Source organism: Rhinopithecus bieti, unplaced genomic scaffold (assembly GCF_001698545.2).
Source record: "Rhinopithecus bieti isolate Rb0 unplaced genomic scaffold, ASM169854v2 scaffold_32081, whole genome shotgun sequence".
Lineage (NCBI taxonomy): Eukaryota > Metazoa > Chordata > Mammalia > Primates > Cercopithecidae > Rhinopithecus > Rhinopithecus bieti.
The window spans coordinates 4358347-4384794 of NW_016814436.1; the positions used below are offsets into that span (position 1 = coordinate 4358347).

The following is a 26448-nucleotide window of genomic DNA, read 5'->3' on the forward strand; positions in this document are numbered from 1 at the left end:
CACCAAAATCTCACCAATCACCACTAAAGAACTTACTCGTGTAACCAAATACCACCCGTTCGCCAAAAACCTATAGAAATAAAAAGTTAACTCATGCCTGTAATCCCAGCACTTTGGGAGGCCAAGGCGGGCGGCGGGGGCGGAATCACAAGGTCATGAAGATGCGCGAGCGCACGGTGAAACGCCCGTCCTACTAAAAAATACAAAAAAAAAAAAAAAAAAACTTAGCGGGTGCGGTGGCGGGACGGCCTGTAAGTCCAGCTTACTCATGAAGGCTGAGCAGGAGAATGGCGCGTGAAGCCGGAGGCAGAAGCTGCAGTGAGCCGAGATTGCGCCCTGCACTCAGGCCTGGGCGACAGAGCAGCTCTGTCTAAAAAAAAAAAAAAAAAGAAAGAAAGCCAATAACCAACGTACAATAAATAAAACAGACAAATTTAAAAACTTACAAAACATAGGTTCTGATTCAATTTTGAGGTAAGTTTTCTAACGTGGCACAAAATATGAATTCAAACTTCTTCCTCTGATGTGAATTTTCAATTGGAACTTCATTTGCCCAACATATGTAACGATTTTATGCATAACAAATAAATGCTTTGCCACTGAATTTCTTTTGTACCTTTTTGGAAATAATTGTGCACATATGCATGGTTCCATTTCTCAGCACTGTCTTCTATTCCATTGATCTCTTTGTCTATCTCAATGGCAGCACCATGCTGTCTTGATTACTGAAGCTTTATAATTCTTGAAATCGGCTAATGTGAACAAAAAAAAAAGAAAACAGTGAACAAAGTCCTTCAACTTTGTTCATCTTTGTCTGTGTTGTTTTAGGCATTCTAAGGACTTTGTATTTCCATATGAATTTAAAAATCAGCTTGTCAATTTCTTTTTTTTTTTTTTTTTCCGCTTTGTTGCCCAGGCTGGAGTGCAGTGGCCGGATCTCAGTTCACTGCAAGCTCCGCCTCCCAGGTTTACGCCATTCTCCTCGCTCAGCCTCCCGTGTAGCTGGGACTACAGGCGCCTGCCACCTCACCCAGCTGGGTTTTTTTTTGTATTTTTTAGTAGAGACGGGGTTTCACCGTGTTAGCCAGGATGGTCTCGATCTCCTGACCTCGTGATCCGCCCGTCTCGGCCTCCCAAAGGGCTGGGATTACAGGCTTGAGCCACCGCGCCCGGCCCAGCTTGTCAATTTCTATAGAAAAGCATGTTGGGATCTTGATTGCAACTGAGTAGAATGTATGATCAGTTTGGTGAGAGCTGACATTTAATACTCTCTGAACGTGATTAGGTCATCTTTAATTTCTCTCTACATTGTTTTGTAGTTTTCAGTGTACGAGCCTATTACATATTATATCATAGTGTTTTCCCTAAATATTTCACGTTTTCATGCTATTACAAATTGTATTGTTCATTCAATTTCAATTTCTCATTTCTCACTGTGAGTATATAAAGACAACACTTTGGGAGGCCGAGGTGGGCGGATCACGAGGTCAGGAGATCAAGACCATCCTGGCTAACACGGTGAAACCCCGTCTCTACTAAAAATACAAAAAATTAGCCACGCGTGGTGGCGGGCACCTGTAGTCCCAGCTACTCACGAGGCTGAGGCAGGAGAATGGCGTGAACCCGGGAGGCTGGAGCTTGCAGTGAGCCGTGATCGCGCCATTACACTCCAGCCTGGGCAACAGAGCGAGACTCCATCTCAAAAAAAAAAAAAAAAAAAAATTGTATGTAAATCTTGTACCCTGAACCCTTGCTAAATAAACTCTTATTCTTTCTAGTAGCTTTTTTGTAAATGCCATCAGACTTTCAAAAAAGATGATCATGTTGTCTGCAAAAGCAGAGAGTTTTACTTCTTCCTTTTTGGTCTGGATGCCACTTATGCTTGTATGTATGTACAAATAAATGAATATACGTTTTTGTCTTTCTGCCACCAGAATCTTCAGCACACATACCGGACAGAAGTGGAAGGAAGGAACACTGTCCCATGTTTCTGATTTGGGGGTAAAGCTTTCCATTGACAGCCTTTCCTATAATGTCAGCTATAGGTTTAAACATCGAACATACTCTTTATCCAGCTTCAAAAGTTCCTTTCTATTCTTGTTTACTGAGCGTTTTCATTGGGAGTGGATACTGGATTGTGTTAAATGCTTTTTCTGCATGTATAGAGATGATTTTTATGGGTTTATCCTTCTTTTTAAATATATTAATAATAATGAATTACACTGACTGAAAATCAACCTCACACTCTAGGATAAACCCTACATCATCAGGATGTGTATTGCTGGATTTGATTTACTAAAATCTGTTCAGGATCCTTACATTTATGTTCACGATGGATACCAGTCTGCACTTCTCCACAGCACTACACGTTTCCCTCTAAGTACTGCCATCTTCTCACATACTCAGTACTATATGATTCCCTCTAAGCACGGCCGTCTTGCCATGCACTCTATGCTATACGGTTCCCTCTAAGCACAGCCTCTTCTCACACACTCAGAACTATACGTTTCCCTCTAAGCACAGCCTCTTCTCACACACTCAGAACTATACGTTTCCCTCTAAGCACAGCCTCTTCTCACACACTCAGAACTATACGTTTCCCTCTAAGCACAGCCTCTTCTCACACACTCAGAACTATACGTTTCCCTCTAAGCACAGCCTCTTCTCACACACTCAGAACTATACGTTTCCCTCTAAGCACAGCCTCTTCTCACACACTCAGAACTATACGTTTCCCTCTAAGCACAGCCTCTTCTCACACACTCAGAACTATACGTTTCCCTCTAAGCACAGCCTCTTCTCACACACTCAGAACTATACGTTTCCCTCTAAGCACAGCCTCTTCTCACACACTCAGAACTATACGTTTCCCTCTAAGCACAGCCTCTTCTCACACACTCAGAACTATACGTTTCCCTCTAAGCACAGCCTCTTCTCACACACTCAGAACTATACGTTTCCCTCTAAGCACAGCCTCTTCTCACACACTCAGAACTATACGTTTCCCTCTAAGCACAGCCTCTTCTCACACACTCAGAACTATACGTTTCCCTCCAAGTACAGCCTCTTCTCACACACTCAGAACTATACGTTTCCCTCCAAGTACAGCCTCTTCTCACACACTCAGAACTATACGTTTCCCTCCAAGTACAGCCTCTTCTCACACACTCAGAACTATACGTTTCCCTCCAAGTACAGCCTCTTCTCACACACTCAGAACTATACGTTTCCCTCCAAGTACAGCCTCTTCTCACACACTCAGAACTATACGTTTCCCTCCAAGTACAGCCTCTTCTCACACACTCAGAACTATACGTTTCCCTCCAAGTACAGCCTCTTCTCACACACTCAGAACTATACGTTTCCCTCCAAGTACAGCCTCTTCTCACACACTCAGAACTATACGTTTCCCTCCAAGTACAGCCTCTTCTCACACACTCAGAACTATACGTTTCCCTCCAAGTACAGCCTCTTCTCACACACTCAGAACTATACGTTTCCCTCCAAGTACAGCCTCTTCTCACACACTCAGAACTATACGTTTCCCTCCAAGTACAGCCTCTTCTCACACACTCAGAACTATACGTTTCCCTCCAAGTACAGCCTCTTCTCACACACTCAGAACTATACGTTTCCCTCCAAGTACAGCCTCTTCTCACACACTCAGAACTATACGTTTCCCTCCAAGTACAGCCTCTTCTCACACACTCAGAACTATACGTTTCCCTCCAAGTACAGCCTCTTCTCACACACTCAGAACTATACGTTTCCCTCCAAGTACAGCCTCTTCTCACACACTCAGAACTATACGTTTCCCTCCAAGTACAGCCTCTTCTCACACACTCAGAACTATACGTTTCCCTCCAAGTACAGCCTCTTCTCACACACTCAGAACTATACGTTTCCCTCCAAGTACAGCCTCTTCTCACACACTCAGAACTATACGTTTCCCTCCAAGTACAGCCTCTTCTCACACACTCAGTACTATACGTTTCCCTCCAAGTACAGCCTCTTCTCACACACTCAGAACTATACGTTTCCCTCCAAGTACAGCCTCTTCTCACACACTCAGTACTATAGGGCTCCCTCTAAGTACTGCTTGGTGCTCCAGGCTTCCCTCTAAGGGAAGTCCTATACATTTCTAAGTACTGCTTGGTGCTCCAGGCTTCCCTCTAAGGGAAGTCCTATGCATTTCTAAGTACTGCTTGGTGCTCCAGGCTTCCCTCTAAGGGAAGTCCTATGCATTTCTAAGTACTGCTCCTTTGCATCCCATACATTTTGAAGTGCTGGATTTTATTGTCATTCACTTCAAAATACCTTCTCATTTACCTTTTGTTTCTTCTATGATCCATGGGTTACTTACAAGTGTGTTAATTAATTTAGAAATATTTGAGGATTTCCCAGGTATCTTACTAATTATTGCTAATTTAATTCCATTGTGCTCAGAGAACACAAGAAGTACTTCATGTTTCTTGAATCCCTTAAGATTTACTGAGACTTTTCTAATGGCCCAAAATAAGGTCTATCTTGGTAAATGTTCCATGTGCAAAATTAAAAAGAATGTGCACTCTTGAAATTTTCCATAAAAATCAATTAAGTCAAGTTTGTTGACAGTGTTTTCAAGCTTCATATATCCTGATTTTCTACTTATTCTATCACTTACTGAAAAGAGGAGATCGAAATCTCCTTCTGTGACTATGTCTCTGTCCATTTCTTGTTGCATTTTTATCTGATTTTGCTGTGTATTTTGATACAGTCTTATTAGATGCATAAACACTTAAATTCATGTCCAATTGATTAACTGACCCACTCTATCATGAAATGATCCTCTTGATACTTGATAGTATATTCTGAAATCTTTTTGCCATTAATATAGACATTATCGTTTTCTTTAGATTGGTGTTAGCATGAAGTATCTTTTCCCACTATTTTATGTGTAAACATATTTATGTCTTCATATTTGTGGGCTTTTTTTTTCTTTTATTTTGAGACAGGGGACAGAGTGTCACTCTGTCACCTACGCTGCAGCATGATCACGGCTCACTACAGCCTTGACTTCCTGGGCTCAAGCAATCCTCCCAACTCAGCCTCCCACATGGCTGGGCCTACTGGCACATGTCTGCCACTACACTATGCCCAGCTAATTTTTTTTAAAAGACACGGGGTCTCACTATGTTGCCCAAGCTGGTCCCAAACTCCTAGGCTCAAGTAATCCTCCTGCATCAGTCTCCCAAAGTGCTGGGCTATGGGTTTGAGCTACCATGCCCCAAAGTATGGAAACTATATTCAGTTTAATACCTGAAAGGAACCCCTGCAGAGCTTTGGTTCTGAGCTGCTTTCTCCTCTCCCACCCTCAGTCCAAAGAACCCTCGTGTGAAGGACATAGTTAGGTGTTGATTTTAATGCAATCTGACAACATCTGCCTTTTAATTGAAGTGTTTAGATCATTTGCATTGAACACACTTACTGACATGGCCGAGTTAGAACCTGTCATACCACTATTTGTGGCCCAACTCTCCCATCTGTTCTCTGTCCCACTTTTCCTTTTTTTAGCCTTCTATTATATTAATTGAGTATTTTATATAATCTACTTTACCTCCTGTGTTAGCTTATTAGCCATAGCTCTGTCTGGTGATGTTAGCGGCGACTGTAGGGCTTACGGTATCTGTCCTTGCCTTACCACAGTTTCCCTCCAGATATGATTACCCAGCTTCACAGGCAGCACAGTGTGAGGGCCTTACCACGATCTACTTCCATCTCTCCCTGCCGGTGCCTGTGCTCCTGCCATCTTCATCGCACTGTAGAGTATGTTAGGAAACCCACAGCACACTGTTATTGTGTTTGCTTTAACCATCTGATTGCTTCTGAAGATATTTCAATAACTAGAAAAAAGGTTTCAATGCATTCCTAGAGCTGCCAGTCTGGGCACTCCTCAATCTTTGTGCAGGTCCACGTGGTCATCTAGGACCATGTTCCTTCCACCTCCAGGTTTACCTATTGCTTGTCATGCAGGTATCCCGGTCTCCTGGTGACAAATTCCTTTAGCTTTTGTATGTCTGAAACAGCCCGGATTTCACCTCCATTTCTGAAAGATACTTTTGCTGGTTAACAGGTTTCTCTGGTTTGTGGTTCTTTGAATAGTCCAAATAGGCTGCCCCCTTGTCTCCAGGCTTCCAATGAGACTTCTGCTGTCAGGCTTACCTTTATGATGCAGGGTGTCTCTTCTCTGGATGCTTCTGATGTTTTCTTTATATCAGTAGTTTTGGGCGACTGGATTATGACATGCCTTGGACTGGTTTTCTTCATGTTTTCTGCTCGGTTGGCATTCATTCACATTCTCAATTCTACAGCTTTACAGTTTCCATACAATTTTTTTAAATTAAGTATTATTTCTTCCAATATTTTTTGTTTCCTCCCTTTAGCGGACCACAGACTACACATACATAAAGCTACTTAAAATGTCCCACAGTTCACTGACTGTTCATTTTTCTCTCTTTCATTTTGAATAGTTTCTATTGCAGTGTTGGCAGGTTCACGAATCTTTTCTTGTATAAAGTCTAATCTGCTGATAATCCCACACAGTATGCTTTTCATTTAAGACATGGTATCTCCTCTCTGTAAGTTCAATGTGGATCATTTTTATATCTTCCATGTCTTTATTTCTCCAGATTTTTAACATACGAAACACAGTTATAATACCCGCTTTAATGACTCTGCCTAACTAAAGAGTGTAACATCTGTGTCATTTCTGGGTCAGTTTTGATGGACTTTTGCTCTCGTTATCTGCAATATTTTCCATTTCTGTGCACGCCTGACAATGCCTTTGAAAGCTAGATACTGTGACTTTTACCTTGTTGGGCACCTGGTAATTTTGTATTCCTACAAATATCTTTGAATTTTTGCTAGGATGCAATTAAGTCATTTGGGAACAGACTAATTGTGTAGGATCCTGTTTTGAAGCTTTGGGCCAGAGCAGTATTTAGGTTAGGTTTCTACACTACCACTACTGAGGGAAAACCCTTCTAAGTTCCCTGCCTGATGCCGGGGGCTTCCAAAGGTTTCTGTTCTGGCTTTGGGGAACAGACACAATTTCCACCCTGTAAGGGCTCTGAGGCTTATTCTCTATCATTTCAAGCGGTTCTTCCCCACCCTCACCTCTGTGTATTGATCAGTACTCAGCTTAACACCTGAAAGGAATCCCTGCAGAACTTGGGTTCTCTCTGAGTTGCCTTCTCTTCTCCCAGCCTCAGCCCTAAGAACCCCAGCTGCCGTGGCTTCCCCAGACTCCCCGCTCTGTCTACACCTGGGGAGACCCACAGGTGCCTCCCCACACCATGCTCCGGAGACTCTCTCCAGGCAATGCGTTTGGGCAATCACGGAGCTCGCCCCGCACTCTTCCTCCTTCCCAGGGATGGCCCGGCTGCCTTACGTCCCGTATGTTAAAAACCATTGTTTCACATATTTTTTCAAGCTTTTAGTTGATTCAAGCAGTAGAGTGAGTATGCTCCCTGAAAACATGAACTAGAACATTGGGTGTACAGGCTGTCACCAAACCTGAAGGCGTCTTTGTCTTGAGATCATCAACATCAATGTTGACTGGAAACAGGAAAAATTCCCAATATTTGGTGCTCATTTCCCTGATCGAGTTTAAACGAACTGTGGGGCTGTGATTTTTCTTTTAATCCTGATTGTATTCTTTTCTCTATTTGAGGGAAAATGCCCAGCCTGTGGAGGGGAAGGGGTGGTGGGACCCTTCTGAGACCCTCACTGCAAGACACTCAGCCCTGTCTACACTTGCCACAGCCAGCAGCGCCTGCCAACAGTGGGCAGGGTGACAAGCGGGCGGCAGTTCCTGACCCAGGAATGTCAGAGCCGCATCGAAGTGAGTGGAGCAGGCCCTGAATCCCAGCGCTGGAGCGGGAGGCAGACAGGGACTCTGTGGGATTATTTGTCCTTTGTTTATTTTATTAGTTTTCTGTTGCTCTGTTACCAATTACCACACACTTAGCAGCTTAAAACAACATATATTTATGAGTCTGTATGGGTCACAGTCTCTATGGGCCCAGGCTACAGGTGGGGTTCTGCTACAGTCTCTGCTCTGGGCTCCAGGTGATACATGGGCTTCTGCCAGGTTCCCTGCTCAGGGCTCTAGGCTACAGGTGGGGTTCTGCTAGATTCCCTGCTTGGACTTCCAGGTAACAGGTGGGGTTCTGCTAGGTTTCCAGCTCAGGTCTCCAGGCGACAGGTAGAGTTCTGCTAGCTTCCCTTCTCAGGGCTCCAGGCGACAGGTGGGGTTCTGCTAGGTTCCCTGCTCAGGGCTCCAGGTGACAGGTTGAGGTCTTCTTCTAAGGTTCCCTGTTCCAGGGCGCTCTAGGCTGCAGGTGGCGGTTCCTGCTAGATTCCCTGCTTGGACGTTTCCAGGCAACAGGTGGGGTTCTGCTAGGTTCCTTGCTCAAGACTTCCCAGGCAACAGGTGGAGGTTCTGCTAAGGTTCCCTGCTCAGCGGCTCCTAGGCTACAGTGGGGTTCTGAATAGATTCCCTGCTCAAGAGTTCCAGGCACATATGGGTTCTGCTAGCTTCCTTCTCAGGCTCCAGGCGGACAGGTGGGGTTCTGCAGGTTCCCTGCTCAGGCTCCAGACCGACAGGTGGGATTCTCTAGGTTCCCTGCTCAGGCTCAGGCGACAGGTGGGGTTCGCTAGGTTCCCTGCTCAGGGCTCAGCGACCAAGGTGGGTTCTGCTAGGTCCCTGCTCAGGGTCCAGGCGACAAGGTCGGGTCTGCTAGGCTTCCCTGGCTCAGGGTCCCAAGGGAGACAGGTGGGGTTCTGCTAGGTTCCCTGCTCAGGGCTCCAGGTGACAGGTGGGGTTCTGCTGGGTTCCCTGCTCAGGGCTTCACAAAGCTGCAGTCAGGGCTGCATCCTCATTGGGAGGCTTGACTGGGGAAGAACCTGTGTCCTGGTTCATTCAGGTTGTAGGCAGGATTCACTCTCTGGCAGCTACAGGACTGAGCGTCCCACTCAGGGCCAGCTATGGGCTGGAGGCTGCCCACAAGCCCCTGCCATGTGGGCTTCTCTGGCCAGCCCCTTACTTCAGAAACAAAGGGAAATCTCTAGCTCCTGCTTGCTAAGGGGGAATCCTATATAATTACAGGATTGACATCCTACAATCCCACGTTCCATGGATTAGAACTAAGTTCAGACTGTATCTGAACTCCAGAAGAGGGGATGACACCAATGCAGGCGATGACCCATGGCAGTCACCTAGGGCCTGTCCACCACGATCCTTTGCTGCATTTGTCTTGGCATAAGGATAGCCACCGACCCCATTGCACTCCTCTTTGCAGCAAGGTAAGGAGGAGACGGCTCAAGATTCCCTCAACCTCCAGCATGGAAACCCAGACATGGCAGAGAATCAGGAGAGGAACAAGAAAGCTCTGGCTGACAGTGCCACACCAACAGACGGGCCCTTGTTTTAAATGGAGAAGGAAACAGAGAAATAAGAAACTCCCAGTGAAAACAGCACAAATGACTCAGATAAACGAGTCATCCCATCTGCCGTAAGAAATCCCCGATGGGGCCCAAGTCTACAGCGAAGTTGAAGACACAGAGCTTCCCCGGATACAGTCTCTCTCTCCCGATGCACTGTATGGCTGAGAATCCTGACACTGCGCGTCTGAGCTGTGACCCTGATCCCAGAGCCTCCCACCGCGGCTGATGGTCAGCTGACTGCCCCTTCCACTGGGCCCACTGGGTGGCCTGTAGGTTGCGTGAGGCGGGGGCAGCACATTAGTGGCCTTGGTGGTTTGCACGGCTGTTCCTCCCATGAGACTGCAAGCTCATGACAACATGAAATCTTTCCATTCCTTTCCATCCCTAGGCCCAAAGAGCAAGACCCAGTAAAAGTTTTCCATGGATGGATGGGTGGATTGATAGTTGAAACATGGGTGAGGGGATAGATCAAGGCAAAGTGGAAGGATGGACAGTTAATGGAGAGGGGAGGATGGAGGGCTATGGGAGAGGGGATGATGGAGGGTTAAGGGAGAGGGGAGGATGGAAGGTTAAGGGAGAAGGGACAGATGGAGGGTTAAGGGAGAGGGGAAGGATGGAGGGTTAAGGGAGAGGGGAGAATGGGGGGTAAGGGAGAAGGGAGGATGCGGAGTTAAGGGAGAGGGGAAGGATGGAGGGTTCAGGGAGAGGGAAAGGATGGAGGGTTAAGTGAGTGAGCGAATGGATGTGTGGGTGGCTGGATCAATGGATCACCCAGTGAGGGACAGATGGGTAGGATGGATCATCCTAGCATGCCTTCGGGGAAAAGCACTTTCCAAACCACATCCTTCCCTGAACACCTCCCAATGCTCACACCGCTGCCCACAACATCTCTATCCCACGTGCCCCATACCGCTACCCCTGCCCACCCACAGCCCCCACTGCTGATTCTGCTGCCCCCATCCTCCCAGCACACCTGCACTGCTTCCTCTGCCCCCAAACACCTATACGAGTCTCAGCACTGACGTCCCAACCTCTGCACAGCTATCTTTGGACACTTCTTCAACTCAGTCCTTCACGCTCCCTGTCACAGAAACTACAGACAGTGATGGCTCCCATCTGTCCTCCCAATCTGCCATCTCATCAGAGAACAGTTTGCTAAGAAGGACCTTGTCTAGCTCATCACTGTCCACTCAGGTCCCAGCACACAGTGGACATTTCACAGATGCTTGCTGAAGTATGAGGATGTTCATGTCCTGATTCGGAAGCCACCGGGCTGGGAGGGAGTGGGAGGCACGAGCAGGTGCTGGGACCACTGGACAGTGGAGGGGTGCTACCTGCTCTACCCAGCGCACTGGGAGGTCACTCGGAAAGTGAGCAAATGTAGGCTCCGTCCTCCCTCCCTGCGCTGGATGTGGGCACCAGGTCAGCTGGGAGGCACTGGAGTGAAGACGGGCTGTGGCTGGCCTTGCTCACTGTCTCCTGCACCAGGACCTCCAACACTACAGGACTGGACAAGACTTGCTGAGTAACTGACTCCAAGGATCACGGGGGCTGTCAGGGCCCCACAGTGAGTGCTGTGCTGACAGGAACGTCTGGCAAAGACAGGAGGAGGATGAGGGGAAGGAAAGGAGAACTGCTTCCGAAGTATGCCACATACTGAATTCCTCCAGATACACTGAGTGACAGGCGAAGGCCCTGAGGATCCCGAGTTTCTGCTCATCCTGCCCAGGATCCCAGTCGCCTTCATTTTCAGCAGACTTGGCCCCGCCCACCACCAGGACCCACTCCTCATAGTGATTACGACCTGGGAGCAGGAGACACAGTGGTCGGGGAGTGCTACCAAGCCAGTGTCCCGGCTCACGCAGCTTTAGAGCCCAAGCCTGACGTCCTTAATGCCTCATGGTGCTCAGCAATGTGGCCAAGTAGCTATTCACTAAACAGCCACCAACAGTGAGTGACTCACGTGAATGTGTGTAGTCAGCGCAAGCAGGGGAGAGTGGGACGGACAGACAGACGGGCTCCAAGAGGCAGAACAGCCAAGCCGAACAGCAGCTTGAATTAAAAGCAGAGGCTTAAATTAAAAGCAGTCTAGCCAATGTCTCCTCAGATTCCATTAAAATGGGGGCACCTGTATTCTTCACGCAGTGACTGATGTCATTGAAACAGTAAATCAAGGACAAAAACTAGAAGTGAGACGTGACGGGCTTGCGTGTTCCCCCAGCACAGACCAACGGCACAGATCCACACGCATCCAGCAGAACACGCAGAAACTCCGCTGCAGACAAAACGCGGGAAAAGCTCCACCCCTCCACAGGCGCCCCTTCCACGGATGGGAAGAACAGAAGTGCTGGCAGCCACGCTGACACAGGGGAAGCGGGAACTGCAAGAGTCAGGTCGCGCTGGGCCCCCAGCCTCTGGGTCCCTCGCCTGGCACAGGTCTCAGTGCCCAGAACAAGGTTCCTGAGCAATCTCTGGGGCGCCTGCCCACACCAGAGCTTCCTGGGAATGTGACTCCCCATTACAAACTACTTCTGCTCCAACTCCCTATCCATAAGCAGCCCCGCCGCTGCTGAGGGTCCGCAGACAGCACGCAGGAACGGAACGTGTTAAAGGCACGTTCATTGCTACCAAGAGAGCAGGACAAAGTCACCTGGGTACTTAGCTCCAAACCCTTTAAATAATGAATGGAAGGTGTTTAAAAATGAGATTCCTTTATCAAAGGATAAATTTCAAGGGAAGTTTTATCACCATCACATTCAAAGAACTAAGAGGTCCCTTACTCCTCTGACAGAAATGAGTTTTTTTCACTTTCCTAGCACTGAAATCTAACCACAAATACCTGAAAAATTCTCACTTCCCGTAAAACCTTTGACTGGGAGCAAATCACAGTTTACTCTGTTTTCTGATGGGTCATGCAAAGCCTGAGCATCCCCACCTCACTCCCTCTCCACCTGGCATTCCCAGGGCACACAGGATCCGAGGGAGGGCAGAGCACGTGTGTGCCTCGGAAGCCGCTGGCGGTGCCCAGAGCCCACCTCCCTGCCAGCATTCTGCAGCCAACCCCATCATGGTGCCTGCCCAGTGCCCAGCTCCGAGTTCCCCCCAACACTCAGGGAAGGCAGCTCCCACATCCCCTAACCCCATCTCAGAGAACAAGGCGACCCCTCACCTGTGGCCAGAGACTGCAGCCTTGGGCTCACTCCCTGGTCATGTGTGGCCCTCCTGCCCTCTCCCATCTCCCTGCACGGACCCTCTCCTTGGCCTTCCCATGTGCCCATGTGACTTTCATACAAAATGCAAGTTTCCACTCTAGAGTAACTCTATTACCACCTTCTTCCCATGGAAAAATCCTTAAAAAGTCTCCCACACCAAGTTTGGGAAATGTGGAGCATCAACACCATTCATGACAGTAAAGACTTATAACTGGTAATAAAGTGAGAATCCCCAAGTCCCAATAAATAGGAGAAGAAAAGCTGCTCCTCACAGCCAGAAAGCCAAGTAACAAATGGAGGAAAACTAGAGTTCGAAAGCCGCCATCCGCAACCATCGCAGGCCTGAGCGCGTCAGACAAAACCATCAGCAGGCGCTGGGACAGGTGCATCAAGCCTGAGCGCAATGGGAGGCTCTCCAGGCCCCAGAGGGCAAGATCCTGGCCCAGGACTGAGGAGCACAACAGCCCCACAGCAGCTCTGCTGCAGGAGGCAGGCCAGCAGCCCCCACCGCACGCCACCCAGGCAGGTCGCGCCAGGACTGGCAGAGACATGACGACATCCACAGCAGCAGCTTCTGAAACTAACATAGCTGTGACTGGAAACAGAGCAATGTGAGCCTGGTTCCACCTGAGAGGATGGCCAGGTAGACGCAGGAAGGACTCATGCAGTGGACAAAGGACAGGAGCTCAGGGAGCTCCTGGATCCGAAGTGGAAGAGCTTGGGGACAGCAGAGTTCTGGAACCTTCCACTGACACTATCAGGCAAAGAGCTCAGTGTCCTGCAAGCACATACTGCCCCTCCCAGCCCAGCCCTCAGGATAAGCTAATGGAGGGGCTCATACTCCAGGGACACCTGAGCAAGCTGACTGGGGCAAGGACTGTATTCAAAACACTAAACAGTGTGTATCATGAAGGCAGCTTCCCTGGGCCACATGAGGGTTCCTTGGGGGAGGGCCAGCCAGCCGTAGTCAGCCACCGCATGTAGCAAGGAGGTGGGGGATGAAGACCAAACACGTGCCCACCAGGATGCTGGCACCCACATCAGGGTCTTGGCTACCCTGCCAGGCTGCCTGGCAGGTCACCAAGTGCTAAGGGGGCTTCCCTAAAGGCCCACCAAGGTTCCTAGGGCTGAAACAAAGGGGGTGCACTCAGGAGTTCAGGGCGCCAGTGCCCAGTGTAAAAGCTTCTATAATCTTAACAACCGGGAGCCCTGGCATGACTGGAGGGCTGGACTCACAGGAAACACGCCGGGACAGAACCAGGGAAGTGCACGCTGGTGACTCTTCAGGAACCCCTACTTCCACCCTTAGTGGCTCTGCCACCCCAGGGGGGCATGTGCACTGTGCAGGGCCAGTGGACGCAAAGGAGACCAGGCAGGGGGCTGCAGGGTCCTGAGTGGCAGATAAGCAGAGGCTGTATTCTCCGGGGATTAAAGAGGAGGAGGCAGATGGACGTGAGGAGAAGCCCAGGCCCGTTGGCTGGACTGGCTCCAGGCTACATAGGGCAATGCAAGGCCAAGACCCCGAAATGCTCCAGACGCCAGGCTGCTTCAAGGAGGGAGGCTCCCTTCTCCTCCTGGCTGAGACCACCGCAGAGTGGCTTGTGGCCAGGGATGGTGGACCTCCCATCACTGCACATCTGCCTCTTGGATGCTGGGCCCTGGCTTACCGGCTGCTGCTGTCAGGCAGCAGCCCGCATGGACACTGCGTGGTAAAACGTGTTCAACCAGAACAATTAATTATATGTGTGTGGTCACAAGACAAGATACAATTCCTTCTGGAGCTCTCTGTGCTCACAGAGGTATGATGGGAGAACAGCTAGAGTAAGATCAAGTAGAAAATTACAGATTCCAGCTGAATTGCAGGTTTCCTCGAAATTAGAAGGGAGGCGCCAAGTGTAAAAGGGGGTGGGCGTGGCCTCCTCACACCTCTATAATTCACTTAAACAGAGAGCTAAAAGCATTCATTGTTCCTGGAATGTGTTGTGCGTGTGAATTAAATAAAGCGAGCCGTCCTCCCCAGGCAGCTTAGGCAGAGGGGCCCTCGGGAGTCTCGCACTCCTCCAGGTGCCACCCAGGCACCTGTGCCAGGAACCGCATCCTGGTTCTCAAAATCACGAAGCCCATGGGCGACACAGGCCACCTTCAGCACCACGTCCGCTCACATGCTATCACTTGCTGGGTGTGTGCGATGTATGACTCTTGACAGTGGCTCTGTGCTCCCAAAACACCTTGCTGTGTCCAGTTTGTCCCACAGGTGTGGCATCAGGAACGCCTGAGCCATGTACATGAGTTACAAGAGGTGAACCTATGGGTCCAAATTCCTTCTGCTCTGTGCAGGTGTGTGCACAGGCGCCAGGGAGGACAGGGCAGGTGAACATAAGCCCCTCGGGGTCCCCAGTCACCCAGGCAGCTCAGAAGGGAGAGAGCGGCTCTGTTTGCAGCTGGGTGTGTCCCAAGGACATCAAGAGGCTCCCTAACAGAACGTGGCGGGGGAGGCCCCACGTGGCAGCAGCTAGGGACTGGAGCAGTCCCCCCAACACACCCACCCCACACACAGGCCGTGCTAGAGCCCTGGCTGAGGGGCAGCAGGCAACAGGTCCAGAGACGACAGACCCAAGCTCCAATATGGACCCCAAGTTTCACCTGTGTGACTCGGACAAGAGTCCCCTCTCAGCCTCAGTGTCCCTGTTGGTCAGCAGGAGACACTGTTAGTTCCCACCTAACGAGCTGCCGTGAGGAGTAAGTGAGGTGAAGGACACGGCTGCCTGGCAGGGCGCAGGGACAGCAGGCTCGATGAGCAGTGAGCGCTGAGCACTGGAGGGGGCTGCGCCCACCCCAGGGCCCTCACATGGCTGCGTGCGGGAGCCACCTCACTACAAAAGAGCACTCACAGCACGTCCAGCGGGGACTGCTGGGGCCCTGGGTCTAGTCTGGCGCAGCGCGGACTAAGGCCTGGGGCTATGGGAGTCATCAGAGGGCCCTGGGTACCTGTATTCACCTCTCCTGGTCCCAGAGCCTCACAAACCACAGAAGAGTCAACACTCAACGCACACAGGGAGGGGAGAAAAGTCAGATGGGAGCACCTGGGAGGCAGATGGACAAGTGGTCCTCATTGGGGTCTGAGAAAGCAAAAGCCCAGGCCAGCGCTGCAGAGCGCTGGGGGCAGCCCGGATGCACCCGATGAGCCCCCATCAGAGACTGGTAGCACGTGCATCCTCAAAGAGGGGCACCGGCGGGATGAGGGGACACAGGAGCGTGGTCTGTAAGCAGCAGCTAGACCCCACAGCCACCCCTGTGCATCCCCACACGTCCCACTGCCTGGGTCCAGCACCCACCCCCAGATCACCAGATCTTCCGCTCAGCAGAGGATCAAACCGAGGGTCTGTGGATGGGAGGACCCAGGCACAGCAGAGTGGGAGGACTGGCGTGTGCAGTGACAAGGACCTCTGACTGCAGAGGGAGGCCTAGGTGACAGTGGGTCTCAGAAGAGTGGGAACGTCCCTCACCTCGAAGGGCTGATCCAGCAGGAACCCACAGTCCAGGGTCTAGAGAGACGAGGGGGTAGAGAGGAGCAGAGAGACGGGATGTGTCCTCCAATGCCTGGGAACAATGTCTTTTATTTCAGGACCAACGGCTTATGGTGTGGAAAGGAAAATGACTGCATCAAAATAAACTGTCCTCATCCCCAGCAAGCCCTGGCACGGAAAGGCAACGCGTTTCCACCTGCAATGCGGCCTCCTATCCTGATTTTAAGAGGGACACTGGTTCCTTAAAATGAAGAAGAGAAAAGGCACAGTCTCTCTAGTAACTTGTAACGGTGATCAGCAACGACTTTGGGAATCACTTCAAAACCAGTTTGCCGGCCTACATTTGAAACCACGACAGCTCTTTCTTGCTAAGGTCAAAGAGAATCGCTTTATTTGTATGTCTCTACTTACAATTTAACTAACTAGTCTCAGCTCGGCAATAAACCCCAAACATCAATCTCGGTGTGGAGAGTCACACAGATACCATCACCAAGGAGAAAACTGCCTGGATCATGAGCCAGGGAGGCCTCACGTGTTTCTTCTTCATTACACACAGGATGGTCATCACCACTTCCCGGTGGTGAACACACTCCACGCTCAAGCAGCTAGAAAGAAAAATACTAGTCACAATTTTGTTGCTCCCACTCCCAGCACCTCAACGGTCTTGGGAAGGAAGCGACCGGGACAAACGCAGCGGAAGAGGCAGTGCCCTGCAGCTCTGCAGCAAGCTCAACGTCCAGCTCCATTCCCCCAGGGCGTGGGAGGCTGGAGGGCCAGATATTGGGAGCCCTGTCCCGGTCCACCCCAGCTCAGCCGTAACTGGAGCAGGATGGCTTTCCAAAAGCTGTACGGCAGACTGGGTGGGGGTGGCCAGAGGATCTCAGAGGACCCTCCACTCTGAACAGCAAGGTTTTTATGATTCTGTGCTAAGCACAGGCCTGGAAGGATGAGCTCTCGGAACAACTGTTAATGTTCCGTCTTCTAATGTAGGGCAGAATGTCCTCCGCGGTCATGAGCCAACTACACATCAGCATGAGCTCTGAAAGAATAAGCGACTCCTTTTGTCCAGCCGGGGACTGAAGTGTGGTCCTACCTGAAGGCCACGGTCCAAAAGTGGGATGAAAGCTGTCCCTCAGTTTTAAGAAAATGAACCTCTCTCTACTTGTTCAGGAGGAATACCTTAAAATGAGCTGAAATTGGGAGGAACGCAGGAAAAGTCAGGGAGGCAGCAAGGCTTAGAAAGAAGCAGAGTAGAGAAACAGGTGAGGGCCACGGAGGACCCCAGTGACAAGGCCATATCCCTCTTCCAAGGCAGCACTCTGGACACAGAGGCCTGATTCTGAGGGCCCAGGATGAGAGTGAGGGGGCCTCACAATAATCCCCTGAGGCCTGGGGACCTCAGGGAAAGGCTGGCAGGTCCAGGATGGGGACAGAGAAGAACGTGCCAGTGCTGGGCTGGTCTGGGTTTTAATGGCTCAGGGGCAGGAGGGGTGAGGGGATGTGAGCCCCAGGACCCTCTGACTCATGGAATCTTACGTTCAGGCTTTTGCCAACTTTTCACAGCGGAACCGAACATTTCAAAGCACCCTGGCAGACATCACCTCCTTTCACCATCTTAACAACTTTGGGGTGGTGGAAAATAAACGCGAAGGTTGTCACTCCAGATCAAGGCTCTTCCAAAGAGGAAACATGGCCTCTCCTCCCAGCACGATGGTCGATTGCTGGGAGAGGCCAGTGAACCTGAGGGGCCCACAGGTGAGTGTGCAGGGACCGGTACGCAGAATCCGCTGGGGGCAGGGTGGGGACAAGGCCACCAAGGCAGAGCGGGGTGGGAGAGGATTTACTTTGAGGCAAAGACAATTCTCAGATGTAAGCAAGGGAGTCAGCAAGCATCCTCGTCATTTATACCAGAAATGTAACACTGTATTCTGTCACTTTTACAGGGGATGTAGCAGTAGCGTAAGCTGCACTGGTAAAATTACAGAGCTTTTCTGCACATGCAGATTCTCTATTTTATGAATTAAAAGGGCAGTAGGATGAGAATTTGAGATCCTCAGGGAAAACAAAAGCTATGGAGAAAACCCAAAGGATATCATAGACATCTGGAGATGAAAATAACGGAGAAACGGCTTTAAATCCCCACTCCAAACATCCTCTTTAAGCAGCGGGGCGTCACCCATGAGCTATACTGAAGCAACGTGAAGCTACACAGGCTGCTGGAGCCCTGACGTGCAGGCTGCTCCATTAAACACTTTATCACTTAGTTCCCCAACATGTGCTGAGGCCACTCTACAAACTGGGCATTGGTTACAGGGAACATCGGGATGAAAATGTAGGCATGTGCTCGAAGCCAAAAAAGAAGGAACGACCACTCCTCATTTCAAAAGGGCACATTCGACCTTCTAATCTCCTCCCACTGCTCAGGGTCATGAGGCGGGCGGGGCACCATAAGGCACAAGACGCTGGTCAGGAGTCCCAGGAGGAAGCCTGGGGGAGTGGAGGTGGAGGGCCCGACCACAGGCACAGCTGCAGGCTTCGGCTCCCAAGGAAACCCCGGAGCAGAGACAGGCAAGCCCCCTGGGCCCACAGGACACCCCAAGGCTGCTCAAGTGGGTAGGAAGGAACAGGGAGGGCTCTCTCCTGTGCACCAACCCAGGATGGGCAGTGCTGGAAGCCACCTGGAGATCATCCAGCCTTCAGGGAAGCTGAGAGCAGAGATGGGCAGGACTCTGAGCACGGGGGTGGGGCCCATTTACACACTAGATGGGGCTGTTACGAAAAGTCAGCACAATGAAACAGATATAGAGCTGAGAACAGTGTCCCGTACACTGCAGGCACCTCATCAACGCTGGCTGCCATCATCGTCATCATTACCAGCAGCAGCCCAGGTCCAGAGTCAGGGACCAAGGCTGAACTCGAACCCAGGTGTATATTCCTAACACGTTATTTTGGGGATTACATGAAACTTCTATTTCTTTGATTTTTTTTTTTGTTGTTGTTGTTGTTGTTGTTCTATATAACGCATCCCTCTTCCCAAAAAAAGGAACAAAATATCCATTTAGAGTTTCAATAGAAAGCACATTAAATCATCCTGACTTAAGAAACTCAGGATGTCCATCCAACAAGAGAGCAAATTCCTGCCTGGGGTAGCCCAGAACGCAGGCTGCAGACAGGTTCACTGAAATGATTTCAACAGACAGTGATAAGCAGAGTCACCTGGTCACAGAATAAACAGCCATATTCAACTGTGAAGGCCCGTGGGGACCAAGACCCTGCCTGAACCAGGAGACCAGGAGCACAGGAACGCAGCCCTCGCCAGCACACACAGCATGCCTCCCAGAAAGTCCACACACCTTAGATCTCACATAACAGCAACTACGCATGTGCCTTGCCAATTGTCATGTCCTTACGTCTCAAATAAAATACCACTATCATTTCAAATGCTCAGATCAGCCCTTCCGGAGCCTAATGAGGACAAGAGCCGGGGGAGGGAGCCTTGCTGCCTGTTCCCCGGTCTCGGCTGCACTGCTGATTTATCCTCTGCTCCTCGGCTGCTTACTTTGCAGGGGCAATAAAAATATTTCCACCTGGGTGGTAATAAAGCTGAATCTAGTTTCCTAGCGGTAACTGAATTCTCTCTTAAAAGAATAAGTCAATTTTCACCTTACAAGGTAGTCAAGACAACTTTCAGAGAAATTTCATTAAAATCACATTTAACCTGAATTAAAAACACAGGAAAGGGAAAATGTTCAAGTACATAAAGCCGTTTCCCACACACAGGTGCACCCATTCTCCAGTACCAGGTTTTGGCATTTTCTTCCTTACAGGTGCAAGTGTAAGATATGACTCATAACAATGGCCACCGTCACCTCGGTGCCACTGACGCAGACTCAGCCAGTGTCTTCCACTCCAACTGACCTCCCTGGGGGCTGGACAGAAGAGGCTGCCTCAGGAGCGGGCATGGACAGCTCCTGTCAACGACCTTGGCAGCTCAACAAGGTCCAACGTGGGAGAAGCAGAGCCCTTCAGACTAAACTTGCAACAACACTCAGCCCCACCATGGACCCATCTGCTGTACAATTTGTTGATGGTGATGATGGTGATGATGATGGTGAAGATGGTGATGGTGATGAAATGGTGATGGTGATAGTGATAATGATGGTGATGATAGTAATGATGATGGTGATGGTGATGAAATGATGATGGTGATAGTGATGATGATGGCGGTGATGGTGATGATGATGATGGCGGTGATGGTGATGATGGTAATGATGGTGATGGTGATGAAATGATGATGATGGTGATAGTGCTGATGATGGTGATAGTGATGATGATGGTGATGGTGATGATGGTGACGGTGATGATGATGGTGATGGTGATGATGGTAATGATGGTGATGGTGATGAAATGATGATGGTGATAGTGCTGATGATGGTGATAGTGATGATGATGGTGATGGTGATGACGATGGTGATGGTGATGAAATGATGACGGTGATGGTGATAATGGTGATGGTGATGATGATGGTGATGGTGATGATGACATAATGATGGTAATGATGGTGATGAGGATATGATGGTGGTGATGATGGTGATGGTGATGATGGTAATGATGGTGATGGTGATGAAATGATGATGATGGTGATAGTGCTGATGATGGTGATAGTGATGATGATGGTGATGGTGATGATGATGGTGACGGTGATGATGACATAATGATGGCAATGATGGTGAGGATGATATGATGGTGGTGATGATGGTGTTTATGATGCTGCTGATGACAATCACGATGATGGTAATGGTGATGATAGTGACAATAATGGGTACTAACACTGCATAAGAGTTAAGGGTACCAGGCAATCCTATAAGTACTTTACTCCCATGACCCGTCATGCGTGGGGAAACAACGGATAGAGTGTGAGGAACAAAGGAAGCACCAAAGCAGAGGCCTGAGAGCACTGGCTGTGGTATCCCACGGCCTAGGGCTGGAGAAAGAGGAGCGGAGGGTCTGGGGTGCAACTGCCACCAGAGCAGGGGGAGAAGGAACCAGAGATGAAGAAATCGCGAAGCTGACTAAGGAGCTGAAAAGCAGAAATAAGAAGCTCCTACAAGGTCAGATCAATGAGGCTGCCATCCTGGGTGGCCTGAGACAGCCACAGAAGATGTGCTGTGGACGCAGGCTCACAGCCTAAGGTCTCACCACCCGGGGTCACTGCCAAGATCCAGCCTACTACAAGGCGGTCCACCTCCACCTGACTGTGAACACATTCACCAGAGTGGTCAAGAAGTCCTAAGCCAGCCTTTCAGAGAATAAGAAGGCAGAAATGTGCCAGAAACTGACCAAAACGAATGAAGGGTAGGTTCACTTCAAAGCTGTCACTGGGTGAGCAGCCTCACCACGATGCCTGCACTGTGAACAGTCAAATGAGAAAAGTTTATTTATAGCCCAGTCGAAGTCCTTGGCTGCCAACAAGAATCTCTCCTGAAGGAGACAGGGTGGCCCTCCTCTGACACATCAAGCAACAGAAATGTGTGACCAGTGTCAACACATTCCCCAGGAATATGGGAACATAAATGGCCTCAAACGCAGTGACCATATACCAATGAGATAAACCATATCTAAAGTGGGTGTGTCTAAATATGTGCATGTGTGTAAAGACATATGTGTAGGAGTGTGTGTGTGCATGTATAGGCATGTGTGTATATGGGACTCTGTGAGGTGTGTGTGTACAGGGTGTGTATATATAAGGGTGTGTGTACGTGCATACATGTGTCTGTGTATAGATGTGTGTAGGAGGTGTGTGGGTATATGAGGGTGTCTGTATAGGCATCTGTGTGTAGCTGTGTATGTGTATAGGGGTGTGTGTATATGGAGAGTGTGTATATAAGGGGGTGTGTGTGTATACGGGAGTGTATATGTATATGAGGGTGTGTGTATAGACGTGTAGATGTATGTGTGTAAGTGTGTATGCGTATGTGTATATGGGTGTGTGTGTGTACAGGAATGTTTGTAGGGGGTATGTGAGTATACAGAGGTGTGTGTGTATATAGGTTTGTGTATATGTGTATATGCATATGTGTGTAGAGTGTATGTGTGAATACAGGGGGTGTGTGTTACAGGCATGCGTGTAGGCATGTCTAGGTGTGTGTGTGGGTATGCGTGTGTATACGGTGGGTGTATAGGCATGTGTGTATAAGGGTGTGTGTTAAAGGGGTATGTGCATATATGTGTATTAGTGTGTGCATAGGGGTATGTGTGTACAGGCGTGTGTGGGGGTGTGTGTATATATGAGAAGCATGTTTGTATAGACATGTGTTTAGGGCGTATCTAATAGGAGTGTGTGTATATGTGTATAGGCGTGTGTGTAGGGGGTGTGTGTATAGCAGTGTTTCTGTGTATATATGAGGGGCATGGATATGGAGCATGTGTGTATAGGCATGTGTGTATATGAGGGGTGTAGATATAGGGCAGGTGTGTATAGGCATGTGTGTATATATGAGGGGTGTGGATCTACGGCAGGTGTGTATAGGCAAGTGTGTAGAGTGGTATGTGTATATACAGGCGTGTGTGTATAGACGTGTGTAAGAGTATGTGTGTATACAGGCATGCATGTGTATATGGCAGGTGTGTGTATATGGTGGGTGTGTATAGGCATGTGTGTATAGGAGTGTGTATATATATATAGGGGTGTGTGTGTATAAAGGCATGTGTGTGTATGCATATATAACAGGTGTGTACAGACATAAGTGTGTGTGTGTATATACAGGGGTGTGTATGTAGGTCTATGTGTATATGGCAGGTATGTATATATAGGGGTGTGTGTGTATATAGGCACTTGGGCAGGGGTGTGTGGGTGTATGCATATATAGCAGGTGTGTGTACAGGCATATGTGTAGGAGTGTGTGTGTATATAGGCATCTGTGTGTGTATACAGAGGTGCGTATGTAGGTGTACGTATATGTATATGGCAGCTGTGTGTATGTATGAGGGGTACGTGTGTATACAGGCACGTGTGCAGGGGTGTGTGTACAGAAGCCTGCGTGTGTATATGGCAGGTATGTGTATAGGCATATGTGAAGCAGTGTGTATAGGCATGTGTGCAGGGTGTGTGTGTATAGGAGTGTGTATGTGTATATGGCAAGTGTGTGTACACTGGGGTGTGTATAGGGCCGGGTGTGTATACAGGCATGTGTGTATAAATGAGGGGTGTGTGTATATAGGAGTGTGTGTATATGTATATGTGGCAGGTGTGTGTAGGGGTGTGTGTATGAGGGATGTGTGTATACAGGCATGTGTGTAGGTATGTATGTATCAGGGGTGTGTGTATTGGTGTGTGTATATGTGTATGTGGCAGATGCATGTATATAGGGGTGTATGCAGGGGTGTGTGTATGTATATGTATACAGGCATGTGTGCAGGGGTGTGTGTATAGGAGTGTGTATGTGTATATGGCACGTGTGTGTATAGGCATCTGTGAAGGGGTGTGTGTGTGTATGAGGGTGTATGTACACAGGCATGTGTGTAGGGGTGTGTGTGTATAGGGGTGCGTATGTAGGTGTGTGTATGTGTGTAAGGCAGGTGTGTGTATAGGCGTGCGTGTAGGGGTGTGTGTATATGAGGCTATGTGTGTATACAGGCATGTGTGTAGGGGTGTATGTGTATATAGGGGTGAATCTGTAGGTATGTGTATGTGTATCTGGTGGGTGTGTGTACATAGGCGTGTGTGTAGGGTATGTGTGTATACAGGCCTGTGTGTGTAGGGTGTGTGTGTATACTTTAATTTCAAATAACACATTACATTTAAGGCAATATTCTTGTCATCTGCAACCTCAGGGAGGAAAGGGTAGCCTGGAGCTCAAGCCTGGGACTGAATTCCACTTCACCCCATGCAGAACTCACCCTTGGAGGATTACCAGATAAATACAGAAGACTCAGCGAACTCTAAATTTCAGTGTGTGCCAAACACTGCTCAGGGCGTACTCATATTTAAAAAAAGCTCACTGTTTATATGAAACTGAAGTTTAACTAGCATTCTCTATTTTTATTTGCTCAGTCTGGCGCCCCTAGCCCTTGGAGGTTCTGTGGGGTTAGAAGGTAGAGAGATCTAGCTGTTCCCAATTTTTACGAAAGAGAGGCGAAGGCACAGTTTGCAGGAGAAAACTCAGAAGGCACAGGGCTGTGGGCCACCCTACACCCCCTAGGTGGCCCCAGCAACGGCTTCGATGCTGTTGCTGGGAAGGCTTTGGGGTGCTGTTCCTTGCAAGCTAAGTTCAGATCAGCTTAGCAATGACCAGGTTTTGCCCACTCCCCTCGTCCATGGGTGCCCCGGCACCATCACTGTGGCACCAGAAACAATCCATGAGCTTCCCTTTTAGGGCCAGTGTCACCCCCAATGGGACAATTCTCTGATCTGCAGTGCAGTTGTTTATGATCTGATCTTTAAATCTGAAAAAATCAAGAATGGACATAATCAAATGGACACATCTGCTGAGGTTTCAAATATTCTTTTTAAATATTGAGGTAAGTTCTCCGTGGTTTTTTAATCAAAAAAATGTAGGAAATATCTCATTTACACCGACATCATCTATGTCACAAAAAATGCATGACACTGAGTCCCGGGTGAGGCTGGCCCCAGAATTCAGACAGAGGGGCTCTGACTCCAGCCTTTGGAAAAGCTAGGGCTGAAAGCCCACTCTTCTGGCCGTTCTATCTTGGGGGGCAATGAGGGATCATGTGATTTCAGAGGTTAACATCACATGTAGCAGATGTAACAACTAAACGTACAGGGGACGTCATTAGGATTCACTGCAAAAACGTGGAATTTCAAGTATGTGTAAGCGTTCTCGATGCGGAAATCTCATCATGTGATTTACATGTTGAAATTCTGTCAGTTGGAGAGTAAACGTACATTTATTATTACAGCAGTAAATTACTAAATAATTGGTGTGAACTGTTGATTTTACATACGAAATCCTTTGCTAAGTAGGGAACAGACTGACAATTAATACAAATATTGAGAACATATTAGCTAGATAATTTTAGAATGAACAGCGTATCCTCTTTAAGCCTACAAATGCTTATAAAATTTTAAGTAACACAAAGCAGGATGATACCGATTAGATGACATCCTAATTCTATTTTTTTGTGGAGTTGCTGGACACATGCCCTATTCTAACATAAAACAAAATAAACTTTAAGACTTATACTCAAATTTTAGTTATTTAATTCCACTTAGCCATGAGCCTTGTTTCGGGAATTTTCAGAAAATTATTCTTCCTGAAGAAAATGCCAAGCCCTTAAAATATTCCAAAAGATTATATGAAAGAATTCAATTTGGGGTAAAACTCCAGATTTATACTCTTATCTCTGAAGTCCTTTCTAGGCTGGTGCCTGTGGAACATGGCAGCACTGGCCACCAAATACTCACTTAGAATCATCCATAGGTTCTTGGAAGCTGTGACCTGAAGCAAAATGACATAAATGAAACCAATTTTACCACAGGCTGATTGACAGAATAACAGTTAAGTTCCAATGGCATATTTCTGGCCACAAAAACATCATCCAACTCTCTCTCTCTCTGTGTGGGTGTGTGGCTGTGTGGGTGTGTGGGTGTGTGTGTGTGTGAGACGGATTTCACTCTTGTTGCCCAGGCTGGAGTGCAATGATGCGATCTCGGCTCACCGCAACCTCCATCTGCTGGGTTCGTGTGTGTGGGTCATTGTATTTGAAAAAGCTGTTTGGGGTTATTTTAAAAAAAAAAAAAAAATTACAATTTGAGTTGTAACTTCCTCCCAAAAAAGATTTTGTGTTGCTTCTCGCTAGCATTCTGGGGAACTCCAGTACAGACTCACCGTAACTAAGGTTCAAACAACCCAGGCCCTGTCAGGTTGGAACCTAGATTTTATGAGGGTGTATCACTTCCGCTTTACCCTCACGTGTCACTATTCTGGGTCTCGGAAACTATATGGGCATTTCTCAGATCCCTATCCTGACTAAATGGGTTGGACCCAAGCATGACATGAGGTGTCCAAACTACAACTAGCTTTGGGATGATTTCTTCTGCATCAGGAAACACACACTGAGAACAATGGGAGCTTTTGTGCTGGGCATGCCTAGCTGGGTCCTAGCACCACTCTGGCCCAGGAAGTCCTTATTTTGTAGATAGCAGTTCAATGCTTTTAAGGCATTTATTTTTCTTTCTTCTTTTTTTTTTTTTTTTTTTT

General features: G+C 48.6%; 1 protein-coding gene across 8 annotated transcripts in view; it reads right to left on the reverse strand.

Annotated features, from left to right (window-relative positions):
- The window catches only part of TBC1D22A (TBC1 domain family member 22A), a 417209-nt gene that overhangs the window by 146577 nt on the left and 244184 nt on the right, over positions 1-26448 (reverse strand). The window contains exon 11 of one of the 8 annotated variants that reach the window (XR_001881226.1): positions 617-752. The exons of 6 other annotated variants lie outside the window; for them this stretch is intronic. Coding sequence is in view for 1 of the 2 variants with exons in the window: in XM_017850756.1 (XP_017706245.1) it covers positions 16823-16830 (8 nt within the window). In the remaining variant the exon portion in view is untranslated. Of the gene's footprint in view, positions 1-616; positions 753-16807; positions 16831-26448 lie in introns of those variants that run through there. One more of the 8 variants, XM_017850756.1, reaches the window with a different exon arrangement.